The sequence below is a fragment of the Eutrema salsugineum genome, unplaced genomic scaffold (assembly GCF_000478725.1).
Source record: "Eutrema salsugineum unplaced genomic scaffold, Eutsalg1_0 scaffold_1, whole genome shotgun sequence".
Lineage (NCBI taxonomy): Eukaryota > Viridiplantae > Streptophyta > Magnoliopsida > Brassicales > Brassicaceae > Eutrema > Eutrema salsugineum.
The window spans coordinates 7,904,440-7,922,610 of record NW_006256909.1 but is presented as its reverse complement, the minus strand read 5'-3'; the positions used below and the strand labels follow the sequence as shown (position 1 = coordinate 7,922,610).

At 36.7% G+C, this 18,171-nt stretch overlaps 5 protein-coding genes across 5 annotated transcripts; 2 read left to right on the top strand and 3 right to left on the bottom strand.

The window, feature by feature from the left end:
- Window positions 1–33: 33 nt before the first annotated feature.
- LOC18028532 (pentatricopeptide repeat-containing protein At4g21705, mitochondrial) lies at window positions 34–1,880 on the bottom strand. Its single transcript, XM_006413681.2, has 2 exons — window positions 1,598–1,880; window positions 34–1,517 (listed from the first exon to the last, which is right to left on the bottom strand). The coding sequence occupies exons 1-2, from the start codon at window positions 1,841–1,843 to the stop codon at window positions 273–275; spliced, it is 1,491 nt and encodes a 496-aa protein (XP_006413744.1). The 5' UTR covers window positions 1,844–1,880; the 3' UTR covers window positions 34–272.
- Window positions 1,881–2,687: 807 nt separating this feature from the next.
- LOC18028531 (DNA-directed RNA polymerase II subunit 2) lies at window positions 2,688–9,288 on the bottom strand. Its single transcript, XM_006413680.2, has 25 exons — window positions 9,040–9,288; window positions 8,169–8,390; window positions 7,790–8,080; window positions 7,483–7,680; window positions 7,299–7,363; window positions 7,109–7,195; window positions 6,910–7,030; window positions 6,761–6,805; window positions 6,531–6,668; window positions 6,326–6,398; window positions 6,114–6,190; window positions 5,925–6,032; window positions 5,722–5,838; window positions 5,475–5,630; window positions 5,294–5,398; window positions 5,076–5,201; window positions 4,888–4,965; window positions 4,692–4,787; window positions 4,486–4,601; window positions 4,343–4,412; window positions 4,206–4,259; window positions 3,962–4,105; window positions 3,542–3,841; window positions 3,039–3,461; window positions 2,688–2,950 (listed from the first exon to the last, which is right to left on the bottom strand). The coding sequence occupies exons 1-25, from the start codon at window positions 9,286–9,288 to the stop codon at window positions 2,843–2,845; spliced, it is 3,567 nt and encodes a 1,188-aa protein (XP_006413743.1). The 3' UTR covers window positions 2,688–2,842.
- Window positions 9,289–9,547: 259 nt separating this feature from the next.
- Window positions 9,548–11,396, top strand: LOC18028530. The gene is made up of 5 exons (XM_006413679.2): window positions 9,548–9,701; window positions 10,468–10,521; window positions 10,706–10,809; window positions 10,913–10,951; window positions 11,037–11,396. Exons 1-5 carry the CDS (start codon window positions 9,626–9,628, stop codon window positions 11,172–11,174), a joined length of 411 nt encoding a protein of 136 aa, XP_006413742.1. The 5' UTR covers window positions 9,548–9,625; the 3' UTR covers window positions 11,175–11,396.
- A 273-nt stretch (window positions 11,397–11,669) lies between these two features.
- LOC18028529 (MATH domain and coiled-coil domain-containing protein At2g42470) lies at window positions 11,670–12,978 on the bottom strand. Its single transcript, XM_024148618.1, has 4 exons — window positions 12,875–12,978; window positions 12,591–12,748; window positions 12,181–12,386; window positions 11,670–12,083 (listed from the first exon to the last, which is right to left on the bottom strand). The coding sequence occupies exons 1-4, from the start codon at window positions 12,976–12,978 to the stop codon at window positions 11,670–11,672; spliced, it is 882 nt and encodes a 293-aa protein (XP_024004386.1).
- Window positions 12,979–16,618: 3,640 nt separating this feature from the next.
- LOC18028528 lies at window positions 16,619–17,383 on the top strand. Its single transcript, XM_006413677.2, has one exon. The coding sequence runs from the start codon at window positions 16,768–16,770 to the stop codon at window positions 17,212–17,214; it is 447 nt and encodes a 148-aa protein (XP_006413740.1). The 5' UTR covers window positions 16,619–16,767; the 3' UTR covers window positions 17,215–17,383.
- Window positions 17,384–18,171: the final 788 nt, after the last annotated feature.

Genomic DNA, 18,171 nt, shown 5'->3' with positions numbered 1-18,171 from the left:
TCCAACTTTGCGTTCTGTTAAGTCAATATGGGAGAGTAAACGGCATTTGCACAAGAACAGAGGAGATTCTTCTATTTGCTATTACAATCAGAGTCGAGAGAGTGCACTAGACAATACTGTAGGGACTGAGGAATTAAAGACCAAGAAGTGAGTTACAAGATTGTGGTATCAAATACTGTTAAACTGCAAAACTCATCTCTGAAGTATTTGACATTCATGAATACTCTCACAAAACTTTTTCAATAATCACAGAAAGTAAGAAGAAAAAAAACTCAGCAGGGACTTCTTGTGCTAAGAATCGCTGTGGTTTCTTCATCGGTTTCAATCTGGTCATCTTTCATACGCTGCAACAGAGTATCAACGTTGCTTCCGCCTTCTCTTATATCAGCCTTGACAAGAGCATGATACATCTGTCTGTTCACAACGATACAATTCCTAAGAGATGCAACAAAGCTTTCTACTTCTTTCGAGCTTCCTTCATCCCCGAGCCAACTCAAAACACTTGTAACCAGCTTTAACCCGGGTCTCCATTTCCTGTTCCCCACTTCTATACCCAAGGCCGTTTTCATACACTTGAAAGCATTATCTAAAGCACCCTTTTCCGCATATGCAACAGCCACAAGCTCCCAAGATTCTGGTGTAGTAGCTTTCCCTCTCCTCGCTAGATCTTCAAGAATCGCTTCTGCTTTCTCCTCCATACATTTTCCAGCGTACTCACGAATCACAGTGTTAAGGACTCGAAAATCGTAACAGTTTCCCGATGATTCCCATTCCTTAAGTACTTCCTCAGCTTCTTTCAAAGCATCAATCTTCACAAGTGACTGCAACACGGTAAGATAGTCCTGATTTATTCGCCTTTTACAAGCTTCTTTCTCCAAATCCCATAACCTTAACACCTCTGCCTTATCCCCTAACCTAGCATAGAGCGTAATGAGATGATTGTAACCTTCACCATCTTTATTCTCCAATCTATTTTCCGACATTTTCAGAAGCTCAATCGCTTTATCACGATAACCACCATCGATATAGAACTTTGCAGCAACAGCATAAGTGTTCCAGTCCATTGCAATGTCCTGTTGCCTCTCCATATCTCGCAAGACAGCACCAATCCTCTCAAGATCAGACATAGCACCAAAAGCATTGATGCAGATCCTGAAACTGTAATTATCCGGAGCAACATTGTCTTCCTTCATCTCACTCAAAACTCCTGGAACTTTACCGTGCTGGCCCAGTTTCGTGTAGAGGCACATGATGTTGTTGTAAGTAAGAGAGGAAGAAGCGAAACCCATCTCCTTCATCTTCTGGAAATGCGACAGAGATTTCTCCACGTTCTGTTGCCTAACGTAGCAATTGAGAAGCGCTCCATAAGTCTTGTCGTTCTTGTATTGTTCCTTGAGGTTTTCGAAATACTCTTCTGCAGAGACGAATCCATGAACTCTGCCAATGAGATCAAGATGAACGGCGTGTTCTGTTGGGGAGAACACACATACACCAGTCTCCTTCATCCATTTTGAAACCTGACAGTAAAAAACCTGGAATTTGTGGGAAGGTTTCCTCGGAAGCTAAAGAAGACCTTTGATTTCATAGAAGCCCTTACCTCGAGAGCGTGGAGGAAGCGTTTGCGTCGACGAAGATCGTGAACGATGCGAACAAGCTCAGCGACAGAGACTTTCTTTCCGCATTGAACCCAGTTCTGGAGTTCTGGGTAGACGCTTGATTTAGGGTTTCCTAAAGGACTGATTTTGGAGTAAAGGGTCGTCTTCTTCACTTTGTTAGTGTAGTAATATCTGCTCGCGATTGATCTTTGGATCAAATTCGCCGGGAAACGCCTCAGTATGTTCATTGATTCCGGCGACGAAGATGATGAAACGTGGCGTAAGCTCTTGCTTAGGATTTAACACGATTATTTACATTTTACAAAATAACGAAAACTTACATAAGGTCTCCAGTTCGATTTTGGTGTCAGCAAAATGTTTTACATTTTCAATTTTATGTTTTTTTGTTTTTTTGAAGGTGTATGACAATTGCAAATTGAACCTACGCCTTTGATTGAAATTCAATTTTAACCTGATATTTTTCTCTTGAACTTTAAAACCCTCAAAAGCATGAATTCACTGTGTTTTGAGTTTTCTTTGCTTGCTGATCCAAAATCATGCTACTGAAGAATGTTATGCAGTCCTTATCAGGATTCACTTTGCCATGAAGAATGTTCATTAGGCTCTATTGGAATGTTCACTAGGCTCTATTAGAATGTTTCATACTCTAGTATTTCTGTAACTTTTCTATAGGGTATTTAATCTCGGCTTGTTTTGGGTGATGTTTAGCCCCTTTTTGAGAACATTCCCAAAAAAATGAAAGGTATTGCGGTCGTCTCTTCTCTACTTTAAAGCTTTTAGCTCCTACGCGCGTGAAAAGTCTGCAGAAAAAGCTGATAAGCTTGTGGAAGCCATGAAGTTCATGCTTGGTGAGTCATGGATTCATTGAGAAGTGAGAATCTCTTCTCTGTAGCTGCGCTTGAAAGACATTCTCAGCTTTTTTCAAGTCGAAGTCTAAGCCACAGAGAAATGTCCCAAAGACAAAAGTTGTTGTTACTCTCGATGGTCTAATAGATTCCCTCACCATATTGCTCAGATCCACCACCAATATGATACAGTGTGTTTAATAACTAAAATCGTTGTGTAGTTAGGAGCCGAAAAACATAGATAAAGAATCAGTTCGAAAATGTCATATACCTTTTATAGTTTCAAAGAAATACTCATAATTTAGTTTTGTTACAAAGATGCCAGGAAAAGAGTGAAAGAAAAACTCATAAGTGTTTTACAAAATCAGAAGTCAAAGCTCCTCACTTTCTGCCTTTAACCGAATTCAGGTCTTTGGTAAGCATCCGTGGCGCAATTGCCATTGACATAAGCTCTTGAAAGAGCAATTTGCAAGCATATGGAATGTGAACCTGTGAATATTATTAGATGAAATGCCATCAGGCAAGTGAGCATGAACGAGTTAAAAGATGAAGCCAAATACACAATTTGGAAACTTACCTGAACAATGTCTGTTTTGTTCTTGCAACCTCTGCATTCAAAAGAATTCTTCTTCAGATTTGCAATGGCGATGAGCCCACAGGTTTCACAGACGTGTATCCTATACGCATCGCTTTGATCAAACAGCCTCTCTTTCAAAAAGTTAGCAGCACCATGTGCAATCATGCAATCGCGTTCCATTTCTCCAAAACGGAGACCACCATCACGGGATCGCCCTTCAGCTGGTTGTCTTGTTAAGATTTGCACAGGACCTCGTCCACGCGAGTGAATCTTGTCATCAACCATATGCTTCAATCTTTGGTAATACGTTGGCCCAAGGAATATCATAGCTGTGAGTGGTCTGCCCGTGTGACCATTGTACATTCTCTCAAATCCACGCATTTGGTACCCACATTTATGAAGAGCTTTGCTTATATTATCCACCTAAAGTCACCACAATGGTCAAATATATGCTAAGCCCCACAAACTAACCAACCAAGCAGATAAGGAAAACTGTAACTTACCGTGACATCTGTAAAAGGAGTCGCGTCTCCTTCTTTTCCCATGTGAGCTGCCACTTTTCCCATGATGCACTCAATGAGCTGTCCAATTGTCATCCGAGACGGAATGGCATGTGGATTCACAATAATATCGGGAGTGACGCCTTCAATCGTCCAAGGCATGTCCTCCTGTGTGTAGGTCATGCCTACAGTTCCCTTCTGACCGTGTCTACTACTAAATTTGTCTCCAATTTGAGGAATACGAACGGATCTGACCCTCACTTTCACAAACCTCAAACCATCAGCATTTGTAGTCAATAACACCTACAAGAAGTTCAGAGAAGTTATAAGATTTGAGAACTTTCAAAACCCCAGCTTCACGTTAAACGAGATATAATCAGTTTCATAGTTCAAACTCTAACTGCCAGAAAATACCCAAGTTACCTGATCCACCATTCCAGTTTCACTATGTCGCAAGCTTATACTATGATCACGTCTAGTGTATCTCGATGATTGTCCTTGAGCCTCATCTTGAGATATTGGAGTGGTTTTCCCAATGATTACATCTTCACCTGTAACTCTAGTACCCTATACCAGAAAAGAAAACAATTTTATGTTATGCTTTCTAACATAGTCGCCTAATCATATCAGATATAACCATTAAAGGAACAATAATTTATATACTTACAGGAGGTGCAAGACCATCATCGTCCAGTTTTTCATAAGAACCATGTCGCATACCCTGCAGCAGGAACCCTAAGCGTTAAACTTCACTTACAAAACGCACCACGGAAATATGACCGTAAGTGTCAAATTATGTCTTACCATTGTACTTGCTCTGTCTGGGCGCCCAAAGTCTTCTTTGACAAGCGTCCCCATTTTTTTCTCTTCATCTCTGCCAGCAGACAGATTGCAGTTTAAATAAATGGAAAGACCGAAACAAATGTCTACAAGTATGGCATACTCACCTGTACGACCGAAAGAACAAGGATCGAAAGAAACCACGATCTATTGAAGACTGGTTCATGATGACAGAATCTTCTTGATTATATCCAGAATAACAAGAAATGGCAACAATAGCATTCTGCACAACAAGAAGAAAAAAAAACCATTTGAGAGATTTGATAGGAAGAGTAAAAGCTGAATTCTGAAAACTTTTAGCAAAATAACTCACAATTCCTGCCGGAAGTTGCCTAAAGTGAAGATGCTCCATAGCTCTTGTCGTAACCAGAGGCTTTTGAGGGTAATAGAGAACATAGGCTAGGGTATCCTGGTTGACAGAACAATAATAATAATAATATCATTAAAGCATGAAGTGTTATACCGAGAGATGGCGGGAAAAGACCACAAATTAAGAGCCTAGAACATACCATGCGAAATTGGTAGTTGGTGACATATATTCCCATTGCTTGCTTCCCCATAGCAGATTGATATGTATTACGTGGTGACTATTCATCAAAACACAGAAGTGGCAGAAAAAAGTACAAGTTAGTTAGCATATATCTGAATTTACACAACTAAATTGTCTCATAGTCAAGTCATTTAACGAGAGAGAAACCTGATTATGGTCGGGAAATGGTATGATTGAAGCACATACACCCAATATCAAAGAGGGGTGAATTTCACAATGTGTGTAAGTTTCAGAATATGCCTCGTCGGGACGGAGTCTAGCTTGAACCAGATCCTAAAACAAAATCAGGATTGAGTTTTTTGTGATAATGAGTACATCTCAAGTGCATTTATATCAATTCAACCTTCAGACATTCTATTACTCACATTGATAGTCATGGATATCATAGTCGTCTCCTCTTCCTCTGTGTCAATGTATTCTATAAAGCCCTTGGCAACTAGATGATGCCAACCATCTTCTTCTGCACTTTCCTGGGTTATGAAAACAAATATTGGTACACTGAATTTAAAACAAAAGGTATTTAAGAACGAACGACTAGAATTTTACCCTTTGTTGCAGGGCATAGATATCTCTCTTCTTTATTAACAGCCTCTGATTATCCACAATAAACAACGGACGGCTACAACGACCATAATCAGTGTATATCCGGAGCTCTTTTAGACGGATATCTCTAACAACGCCAACTTCAGTGTTAACATCAACCTGCAAGAGGAAAAGTAATATATCATTTCTACTAGAAGTTGCAATTTTTTTACTAAAATATTTGGAAATCTGAAAGAAATTGCATGCTTACCCTTCTTCTCAAACGTCTTAACGTTTTCACTAACATGTCAGGATCTCGATGAACTCCAACCCACATTCCATTGACGAAGATTTTTGTGGCTTGGGGTATAACAGATGGAGAGATTTCCTACATTCAAGTTACGACCTTCAGGAAACCACAGGAAAGGAAGTGGCAAGAATTAATTAAAAAACTGAATGTGAAGGGCTACAGACCTCAAAATTCTCAGTACCCCATTCTTCCAAAAATTCTAATATGGGATAAGCAGCTGATCCAACTGTTATGTAGACCATGAGCGCTAAGTTTTTCACTAGACCACAAGCCTGGCACAGCAAAGCCACAATAAGTAATCGAACTTAATGAAACCCGAAACACCCTTATTTCTATAAAGGCAATGATTTTACCTGTCCTTCAGGTGTTTCAGCAGGGCACATCATACCCCACTGCGAGTTGTGCAGTTGTCTTGGTTTTGCCAATTTTCCTGGCAAGTAAGACTCGATTAAGATACAAGTTGCAAGGATGTGGATAATAAAGAGAACCATGACTAAAATACGCCAACTGCACAAACAGATACACTAAGACATAACAGAAGTGGAAAAAAAGAACGAGGCTTTACCTTCACGCCCTATAGGAGAATTGAGACGCCTCAGATGTGACAAAGTGGAAGCATATGTTAACCGATTTAGAACCTGTTGTTAGTTAAGACTTTAGAACCATGAAAATCTTACAATAAACAATGTAGACCAAAACTGTAAACCCCATAACATATGTCATGAATTTATTTGAGCTGAAAAACAGAAGAAACAAAGAAACATCCTAACCTGAGAGACTCCAGCTCTTGTGCCAGCAGCGTTTGCCTGGCCCCAGTTCCCAGTAGCAAGAGAATATTTCAGGCCAGAGGTAATTGTTTTAGCCTTAATGGCAAATTGAAGATTGACTTCTTTGCCATTGTCAACGCACTGTTAAAATGACATGAATCAGACTTCCAAACACAGAATAACAAGCTAGAATTAAAGTACTCGGCTCAAGAAAGAGTAACAAAGTAAGAGACCTTCTGAACATAAGATCTCACATCCCTTGTTAGCTTTCTGAAAAGCTGCGTTAAAGAAGATGCTAGGTTCGTAAGATATCAAATAAAATGATACTTAAAATTCTTCAGTTTTGTCCCAAAAATGGTTGATAAGTGGTTCGATAACAAACCATTCTAAACAGCCCTCCAAGCAGAGGACCAGCAAGATCCAGCCTTTTGTTACCATAATGATCCCTATCATCTTCTGGCCTTCGGCCAAGTGCACAAAGCAGCAGTCGGTGTATGATATACCTAAGGTTTATATAGCATTATGTGAGCAACACAGAAACATATGAAATCGAAATGAATACGAGTGAGCTGAATACGTACCCAAAATAGTAAGCTTTCTTCGTCTCACAATACTCCCCAATTCCAACATGAGGAAGCATTTCTTTTTGAAGGATGTCTTTTGCATACCTGCAAAGATAATTTTGCAATTGCAAACCTCCAGTGTCAACATCTCAGTAGTTGACCTCTTAGATCATAATGCCTAACTTAATAGGTCTAGATTAATACATACTTTATCCTCTTTTCCTTGGTTACACCAACAGTTGCACCACGTTTCCCAATATAGTCAAGTGCAACCTGAAGCAATATGAAAGTTATCAAGTATCAACTGATTGCAGGATCAAATTTTCAAGTTCCCAATATGAGAAGAGCCAGAAGAAAAATTTTCTTTAACCAAATGAAAGAAAAGAAGATACCTGTTGATTTTGAATAACGAAAGCTTCTTCCAACGAAGGCCTGAGCAACTCCATCATCTGAGTATCGGCAAAATCATAGCAAATGTGTTCCAATATGTCCTTATCAGCAACAAATCCCAACGCACGAAACACTATGATAATAGGAATTTCTGTTCTGATGTATGGTAGAGTACACCGAATATACTGTCCAGATGAACCCTGTATCCATATGCCACAGAATGAATCTTATTAACCGTAATTTAGAATGTACAGAAAAAGAAATTAATCAAGGATATCGTAAAAGTTAAGACAATTAGCTTTATCTTACCCCTTTCGCACTAGCACGAGCAAGCATGCGCACAAACATTGTGCTTGGAGGCCTATTTTGGTTCTCCGCCATGGAACGGACTTCACCTACATATGCATACTTATTTGGCTGTCTCTTCTTGAAAACATAAACATGGTTCGTACTCATCTTCTCCTGAGCAATAAGAACCTTTTCACTGCCATTAATGATAAAGTATCCGCCCTGATCATAAGGACATTCGCCAAGCTCTGTCAAATCTTTCTCCGAGTTCTGAAACAACGTGCAGTAACTAGACCGGAGCATGATGGGAACCTAGGAAAGGACGAAAACATTTCTACAGTCAGAACTGTACGATAGATGCAGATTTATTAAATCTTGAACTACAACAAAGTTTGCACACCTTTCCAATGAAAACTTTAGTAAAATCCTGTGTCTCTGTAACTTCCTCACCATCATGCCCTTTCTTTATAACTCTCTTAGTAACATCAACATACAAAGGAGCCGAATATGTGAGGTTTCTTAACCTTGCAGCCTTAGGGAACAAGGTGGCAGTCTCTCCGTCAGATTCGGTCATCATAGGTTTACTCAGATAGATCTGTCCAAAACTAATCTTGTAGATTGTCTGCAGGACGTATATTTATATCAGAAAATACACCTCTAGAAAATGAATAGCTCAGAATACAAACATGATCTCGGGACATCAATGAGATTAGCTTCACGAGAAGGGCAAAACCCTTTTGCAGCAAAACTGTACATGCTAAAATAGATTGTCTTAAGTAGAATAGGTACAGCAAAAAAAAGGATACCAAACACATTTTCCTAGTGTCAAACTGATTTGAGCTTCAAACCAATATTCAAAACCACGAAAAATACACACTGAGAAAACAGAAAGCTCAAGCATAGAAAACAAAAATAATCTCGGGACATCAATGAGACCAGCTTCTCCAAAAGGGAAAACCCTAATTCCAACAAAACTGTAGGAGAATAGTCATATCAGAGGTGCAAAAAATGATTTGAGCTTCAACCAATAATCAAATCCTAACTGTAAATACACCTTGAAAATCGAATAGCTCAAGCATTCAATACTAAGATAAATGGACATCAATGATATCAGCTACTCGAGAAGGCAAACCCTAATTGCAACAAAACTGTACAAGCTAAATCCGAAACACTTAAAAACCGCCACAAACACGATAAACCCCACCACAGAATTTCAAATCCCCATAGAAACCCTAGAAAATAAAAAACCGAGGAAGAACCAGCTAAACAACCTCGGCAAAATCTGACTGGTGGCCAGGATTGTGCTGGGATTCAGGTCGGATCTCGATATCAGCAGACTCATCAACGATTTCTTGCATAGTATTCTGAATAAACTCGTCGAACGAATCGAGCTGCTGACGAACGAGACCTTTCTCTTCGAAATAAGCAGATATGACGGCCCATGCGTCTTCCTGAGTAATCTCCTCATCGTCATCGTCTTCGACGTAATTAGGCTCCTGTTCGTATTCGTTGTAATCCATTTTTATCACTTCACTGAAGAACAGAGCAGAGCAAAAACACTACTCAAGCGAACGACGATGCGAGACCGCAGAGAAGGAGACGAAGTTTATTAAATTAAGGCCTCAGACTCGGAGGCAGAGTCGGCTTTGCTTATAAATGGAGAGAACCGGTTTCAGGCGGTGAGATAGAAACCGACCGGTTTGATTATAAGAGCGCTTGGATTGTTGAATGACGGAAATACCCTTGTTATATAAACGAAGAAGCAGCTTTTTTTTCCTTGTGTGGCTTCTTCCGCGATATTTTCGGCGATAGAGAGAGAGAGAGTGCGACGGAGAGTGAAGGCGGAGGAAGAGAGAGATGATACCGCAGCAATGGACGCCGCCGTGTGGGAGCCAATGCACGCAGAAGTATGCAGCACTTATGCAGATTCCATGTATGTATCTCTCAATTTGGTGTTGATTCGATCCGTAATTGCTCAGTGAGTTCTATGTTTTTGGCTCGTTGTTTTGATGATTCGTTCGCCGATGAGAAGATTCGTTCTTTCGAGAATTCTTGTTAGTAATGTGTGATAGAGGGTGTATATTGGGTTTTTATTTGGATATCGATTTTGATTGTTGATAGATTTCTCTTATTTCTTGATTCAAGTCCATTCATTTTCGGAGGGTTTCCTTTCTTTTCTGGATTTCAATTGAGAACTGTTACTTTGTAGTTTTGGTGTCTCTTTTTTCTCAATTTATTTTAGCTATAAGCCCCAATCAAGTGTTGTCGAATTTTGCTTTCATATAACGTTACTGAACAGTGGGATGATCATTTCTTTGGTTAGACTGGTGAAGAGACAACTCATAGATGTATCTGCAAGTATTTAAGAACATCTTCTTGCTTTTTGGCTGAATAGTGTAAAATTGTAGAATATGGAACGTCTCTACCGATTATAAAGGGGATTATGCATTAGATGTTTGTTTCTTTTGTGAACAACAGACACATATGTTATGCTTTAGCTAGTAAAAGTGCTTGGTTTGGCTGTTTCTGATGAAGGCTTGAATTGGTCTCTCATATTCATTCATGGTCACGAAAGCTAGCTGAATTTATGTGTCCTCCATGTTGTTGTATAACACTCTTTCAGGATCATAGCAATTCGTTTTTTTTTACTACGCTTTATCATCAGTTTAGGCTCTGATGATAACCCTGCATCCGTGTAGGGAGAGTTTTCTGCAAAAAGGGATGTGACGCCGATAGTGACACATGGGAAGATTGTAAGCATTTCTTTCTAATTTATGAATTCCGTGACGAAATTGTTAATGAATTGAGCAGATACATACTGTCCTCACTATACAACATCATAAAACCTGTCTCCCACATTATATTAGGTTCATGAAGATATCTCCTCCTTTTCGCGTTTTAGTTTCCAATTTAATGAATTGGCTATACTCTTTATAGGTATTGTAGCCTGCAGTGAGATATGCTACAAAGATCCTGTGCTAAAGGACCGACAATGGAGTGCATATATTGATCGTTCTCCTGGAGCTGCCAGCTACTCTGAGGTATCCACACTCTTTCTATAGATAAAACCTTCTTCGTAAACAGAGAAATATAACGAACTGTACCGTATCTAACCTTCATCTTGATGCATTTGCAAAATGTCAGGAATGCTTTCACGCGTGTATCTCAGGCTGTGGTTACAAGGTCTGTTTCCTTGTTTTCAACCTTCTTATTGATACGTTTGCAAATTTTCTTCCTTTTAACGTGTGTTTGTGTCATCATCATGCAGTTTGAAGTTGAATCTGAGGAAGTCAAGAAGGTGAAACCAAAGAGACCACCACCACCACTACCAAAGCCACAACCACCACCACGAGCTAAAACACCAATGCAGTCTCCTTCGGAGGATGTTCCTACAACTTCTGCCTGACATCAAAAACACCCTTTTGTGAACTAACTTCTTAAAACTTCTCAATTTTTTGGTATCTAACATCTGAGGGAGTAGTAGTGTTCAGGGTAGCAAACTCAAAAGCAGTTGATCCATTTTCTTGATATAGTTTTGTAATGGATAGTATATTAGTGGGACTCGTCCCATGGATGGATTTTATGGCCTTTTTGGTCCATAAGGAATATAGTAATGAACTAGAATATCACAAACAGTTTAAATCCATGTTCTTAAATCCTAACCGTAACTTCAACATCACTATTTGACCAGTCATACCAAACATTGAAAAAAGCATTGGAAGATTTTTCTTTGTAATTGGTTCAAACTTTCCAAATATAGAATCCAAGAAGCTATAGACCAGATGAATACTTGTGAATTGATGGTAATTTCAGATTTAGACGACCATAAAACCTTGTTGACTACCCAATAAAAGAAAAACCCAATTTTTTTTTAAAAAAAAGCATAGTAATAAAAAGTTTTTTAGTCTACTTTTTCATAACTATGAGGATGAGCAAATCCCAGTCTTACTTTCCACTCATTCCAAGAGTGAACAACAACCTCAAGCAAGTCTTTAGCAATGGATTTGGCATTATTGATCTCTTCCTTGAATTCTTGGTCTGGAGACACATCAACGTTTTCTTTCTTCCTCTCCAAGTAAACCCCATTAAGCTTTTTCTTCAACCAGTCTAGCTTGAAGCCTGCTTCTGTTAGCTCGATCAACTCGCTGTGAGCGTTGCTTAGCTCAGTATCAGAGATGCTATGTGGAGGCTTGTCCAGTGTCTCGATGAGACCGAGGAGGAGATTCATGTATGCTGTTTTCACCAGTTGGCTCTTTGGTCTGAAATTTTCTGCAATGTCTGGGTACTGCGTGAATAGCGAATTCACTGAAATAGCCTGTCAACGAGAGAAAAATGTAATTATTATGTTCACCCTAAAAAAAAGGGAATCAAATAGAATAAAAAAAAACACAACTTTATATAATTTATCATACCTGAGTGTAAAGAACTTGGAAACCATCGACATCTAACATCTCATTCCCAGTTACATCACTTTCATCAACAACTTCAACTACTTTTACTTCGACTTTAACTATCAACTTGTTATTCTCCAGAAAACCTTTTTCTTGAAGCTTTTTAAGAGGCAAGGTCTTTGAGTTACCTTGTCTTGTAAAATGAGCGCAGAATAATTTGTTGAATCCTGTAAGATAAAAAAAAAACAGAACGAATTAGTTTAGTTTTCTTTTATATATTTGAAAATATTTGGGTTTTGAAGTATTTTTTTTTTGTTTGGTACTGCTAAATAATCGGAGTTCAGGACCATGCATCTCCAAATAATCGGAGATCTTTATTTTTTTTATTAGAAGGTCCGAAATTAATTTAATAGATAAGTTACCATGTCCACTGTAGAGAACTTTGCCTGATTGATTGAGCAGAACGAGTGAAAAATTAGCTCTTCTTTTCCATCCAAGTCGCAATGTCTCAGGATTCGCAACAACGAGGGCCAGAGACAAGTGATCATCGATATAGCTGTCCATTCCTTTGGGATAAACCTCAACAACCCTGGAAAAACCAAACAATACGGATTAACTAAATTACATAAACAAGTAATTTTGTTGAATCTAGAAAAGATATGTTAATGATCAAAACACACACATATAACTCGTCTGTTAATGTATTTCAGTTTACCATTCGCAGCCACCGCTTAAGAAGTTTGGTGATGATATCACAGATTCCTTCTCCAAGAAGTTATCTATCTCGAACGTGAAACTCGTCTGCTCTTGATCCTCCATACCCCTCCCAAACACTTTTTGTTTTTTAGGGTTTGGTTACTTGGAGCGTAAGACGACTTTATTTTCTCAGATCACAAACTTGTTTTTAATACTTCACCCATAAAACTATATATATATATATATTATATATTATAAACCTTTTCAAGATCCTAATTCAAGAGAAATAAGGAATTCATAAACTTTGAAAAATAAAACTAAAAAGACTAATCATCTCTCTTACTAGTATAACCAATTAGACGGACAACTGAAATTACAGCTTCCAATTAAAACATTATATAAGATGCACGTAACTTTGCCATGGGTTTACGTATTTGAGATCGTGAGCTAAATAATCCCACATAGGTAACCATGGGTATCTGTATTAATTTATTATATAAAAACTCAGTTGAGTCTCTAAGATATCAGTATCTATTTTTTTGACACATCAGATTAATAAGCAATTATGAGAAAATTAAATAATTAAATTATACTAATTTCTTTTTTTAGTTGAACACAGAAACCGAAAAAGTACATATTAATTTATGATTCATAGTGAACTGCAAATTAATTTTCATTTTGGAAGTTGGAAAGATGGAATTTCAAACAATCTCCAATGCTTTCTAATATCGACTCAAAATTCCACAAATCAATAGGTAAAAAATTTTATTCTACGTCTCCTCTTTGATTTATGGGTTTTTGAGAGCGGCATTATATCTCTTGTATTGAATTCATTCTGGTTTTGTTTACATAGACATTGATCCATTTTCTTTATATAAAGGCATACCCACCGATGACAACACTACCACCGAGACGAAGGGTTGCTTAACTACATATCGTATTTTTTCCATTCTCACTCTCTCTGCTTTAATCTTTAACAAAAAATATATGCGGAAACATATCTCTGAATGATGAAAATACATTACAAATATGATTTGGTGAAGATATTAAATTTGTCTTAGAAAATACATATTTTTATCATTAAAAATTAACTAACAAACAAAAAAAAAAAAGGTTGAGAATAATAATGAAAAAATATTTGGTTGGGTGCAAAAATAACAAGTATTACATCTATAAAAAATAATGACTATATTTTTACGAGTTCATATGATATTCAGATTACCAAATACAAAAAATTAGAATATATAAACTTATAGAAAAATATCTATTAATAAATTATATTAAAATAAAAATCACATTTAATGACTATATTTTTACAAATTTGGATGATATTTATATTATCAAAAATAAAAAATAGGTTAATTTTGTAGAAAAATGTAATTTCATAATATATATTTAAAAAAAAAACAAAACACCCGCATGTACACGCGGATATTCATCTAGTAATAGTTTAATATGGAGATGTCTATCTAGATTGTTAGAAAAAAACGATTATACCAAAAGAGCAACATCAAACATTTCATAATACGAGACTTTTATGCCTATTTGGTATATAACCAATTAATTATGATTTTAAAAACGATAAAATAAACGTTGATACCTGGCTTAAATTTTAAATTAGCTACAGAGTAAAATTAACTATGTTGTTGATTCTCTCGATACGGTTTAGTTTTACTAAAAAGTAATTTGTGTTTGTGTCCTTTGGGTTGTTTTTGTGTGTATGTGGAAATCTGCCTTTGCGGTTCCTTTACTGGTATGAAAGATTCATGTTTACTTTGTTGATTTATATGGTATGGGTATTATGAGTATGAAATGCACACAGAACAATATGATATCAACTGAACTGAACATAAAACATAATTTTTTAATATTTGAAAATAAAAAGAAAGAAAAACATTACATTAGAGAAATTTTGGAAAATTTTGGGAAATTTCATATGTTTTTATTATCTTTATTATCTATTATTTTTAAATGCGGTGATGCCGAGAATCGACTGACCTCTTTCAAATAAAAAGAGTAAATGTATGCCACCTCAGCGATCCTCGTCGAATCGTCAAATAGATCATCCATCGAATTTATCAAAATAATAAATCTTCATCAAATCTGTCAAAAATATTGATTTTTGTCGAATATGTCAAAAGTATCAATGGTCAAATTTAACTTTTAATATGTTGCTTAAGGAATGAAAAACAATAAAAATATTAATATATCCAAAGAATATAGTTAATTAAGTAGAAAGTACAAAATCTAGGCCAAATTAGATAAATAACATTAATGTGATAGAACCGATAAAATAAGATATTACATATGCAATAGACGGGAGACACATCAGCAGAATCCTACAAAACAGAATTGCACGCAGCTCACTTCATCCGCAAGTTCAACAATGACCAATGTCCGTGAATTTTTCTTCTCAGGGTCTGGGGCTTTTTCACATTACCAAATCATCTCCGTTTGTTTGGTAAACCTCCTCTTCCTGGTACTGATTTTGACGATAAGTTCTACGAACAAGAAGATGATCATGACGAGATGTTACTTAACCTTGTCAAGCTAAATTCCAATATAATTACTCCAACGCCATTGCCTTCTCAAAATCCTTATAAAGTATGTAAAAAATTAAATAAAGTATATATCCCTTTTTGATTGAACTCATACTCATCTAATCTTTTATTGTTTTGTGATTCAAGGTGGTACAAGTACCATGATTTTGCATCAAAGTTGCTGCCTACTATAAGCAGAGCCGTGCCTGGACATAGACTGATGAAGCATTAGCTTCAGGGTTGGTGACTTTAAATTTATTTCGGAGCCAATTTTGCAAAACTTAAACTAGTCCAGATGGTCTTGTGTAGTCAAAAACGAGACATATTTGTTGACTTGGCGAGTTCGATTCTCTTCCGATGCACGTATTTGTGATGTTTTTATTTATTTTTACAAAATGGTCTATCTGTTGTTCCACATCGAAAAGTTTCAAAATTTAGAAAGGGAAGTTACACTAAAAATAAGAGTGAACTGATACTCTTGGCTACTTAATTTCAGGTTTTAGCTGCACTAATAAGAGTTTTTATTTTAAAATAGTAATGGGCTTCTAACAAAGAAAAATGTCTAAATGGACCATTTTTTTTTCTTGGCTCGTAGTCCGTGAAAAGTCAGGCAGAACTCTGACTATAAGCAGGTAATTGTGGAAATGCACTTCTTTTCGTTAACCGAAATGCTTAATGATGATATGTGTGCTAGATATCCTACTTGTTGAAGTTCCATAAAAAAAATGGTATTGTGATGATCAAAGCAGCTAAGCTACATGTAGTATTAAAGTTGAGATATAATAGGTGTTAACTGATGTAATTAACTGTAAAAATTATGTGGTAAAACTGTAAATTTAGGTGGTAAGATTACCGTTAAAATAATGATATAAGTATATAACAGGTTGTCAAAAATGACTAACTGGCTTGTAGATGATATTTACCGTTACATAGATGGCTTGCTGATAATAACATAGATTTTTTTTTTTGCTAAGATGATAATAGCATAGATACACACCCTGAAGTGCATTTTCGTTAGCTTTCTTTCCATCGATAACTTTACTAAATTCGTCAAAAGAATTAACCCAAAAAAAAACGGAAAATTCACCTTACAAAAACAATAATTAATTTCTTCTCGATTAAGAGTTGGTCATATCATTTGGTCACATTCTCTTTTCCCATTAAAGTAGTTTTCTTTTTGTTATCACTTTTTCACCTATCACCATCGGCGAGACTCCGTGTTGAAAAATTATAAAACACTCTTAACTATTATGAACCCCACAAGAAGAAAACCAAAAAACCCTGTCGTTTTGGGCTCATCACATCACATAAAGCTATTAACTTAGTTTAAAGAGAAAAAATAAAATAAAACAAAACTCTCTCTCTCACACAAATGGCTCTTCCTTTAAACCGCGTTCGATCGGCGTCGATCTTCCCCTTCGCTCTAACATTCCTCTTTGTCTTCGCCGGAAATTCACTCGCCGAAGGCTTACGACCGTCCGATCATGGCTTACAGTATCAATTCAGCTCACCACCGACTCAATCTCACTCACCGCCGGGTAAAATGATGTCTTTCTTCGGAGATTCCTCCCATTCTCCACCTCCTTCTCACTCTCAGCTCCTCCCCAAAGCTACGGCGGCGGACGGCGGCGACGACGATTCTTGGTGGCGAGACGGAGCTAGTAACAGACGCGATCACGTGATGAGGCACGTGTTTCTTGCGGCGAGCATAATCTGCGGCGTCTCCGGCGTTGCGCTTCTGGTGGTTTTCACTTTGGTTTACTTCTTTAGGTATCGGAAACCAAATCGATCCAACTTTCCCAGTAACGATTCAAAGTAGAGATTCGATTTTTTTTTTTTTTTGATTTTTTAAGTTCGAGCTTTACTTTCTGTGTATACATTAATTGTTTTTATTTTATTTCGAAGACTTTTGTGTTTTGTTTCTGTTACACACCTACATATTCTCTAATTATTGTTGTAGGGAAAAATAAAGAATTATAATATTATGTGGTTGCTATTGCCATGAGCCATGAGGATCTGTGAGGCTTTGAAATTTATCTGATGTCCAACATAAAATGATTAAAAGAAGAAAAAGGACTATTATTGTCTGTTCATTCAAATAACTTACGGAAATGGAAGGTTCGTGGCAAAAAAAATAAAAGTAAACATTATAATTGATGGAACGTTCTTGTAGTACGTAATTTTTTTTGTTAAAAAAAATCTATGTCGCCGAAATCAGTTATAGTTAACTAACTTCTTCGTCAATTTAATATTTTGTCAAGCCCAAATAAAAAAAAATGTTTCTCTCATATGATCATATCTAAGTTTGCCAGTCTAAGTGGTAGAGGTTGTAGTTGTAGCTGTTAAATCTGTACGATCAAATCAAGCAGTTTGAACTACTTGATATGATGTTGTTTAACGTGTATTTAAATCTTGAAATGAGAAGGATTAACAGATAAATTTGTTTGTACTTTTAGAAAAAAATGATTTTTACGGTGATCATTTATACCAAATGAAATGAGCATTCATGCAAAAAATTAGTCTGCTTCTTTAATGAAAACATTTATCTGCGACAGTTCAATTTACTTTGTGTTTTTTTTGTCTTAACGAGCACAATCTATTTATTACAGTATAATGTTATAATTCATACATTTTATTAGTGACTCTTAATTAATATTATAATGGAAGATCGAATAGTATCTTTTTAGAAGGCAGCATTAAATTATATAGATGCGCCAGTTTTCATAATTCTTCTAACAACGGGACCCAAATATCTGATCAGATGTTTTTCTAGCTA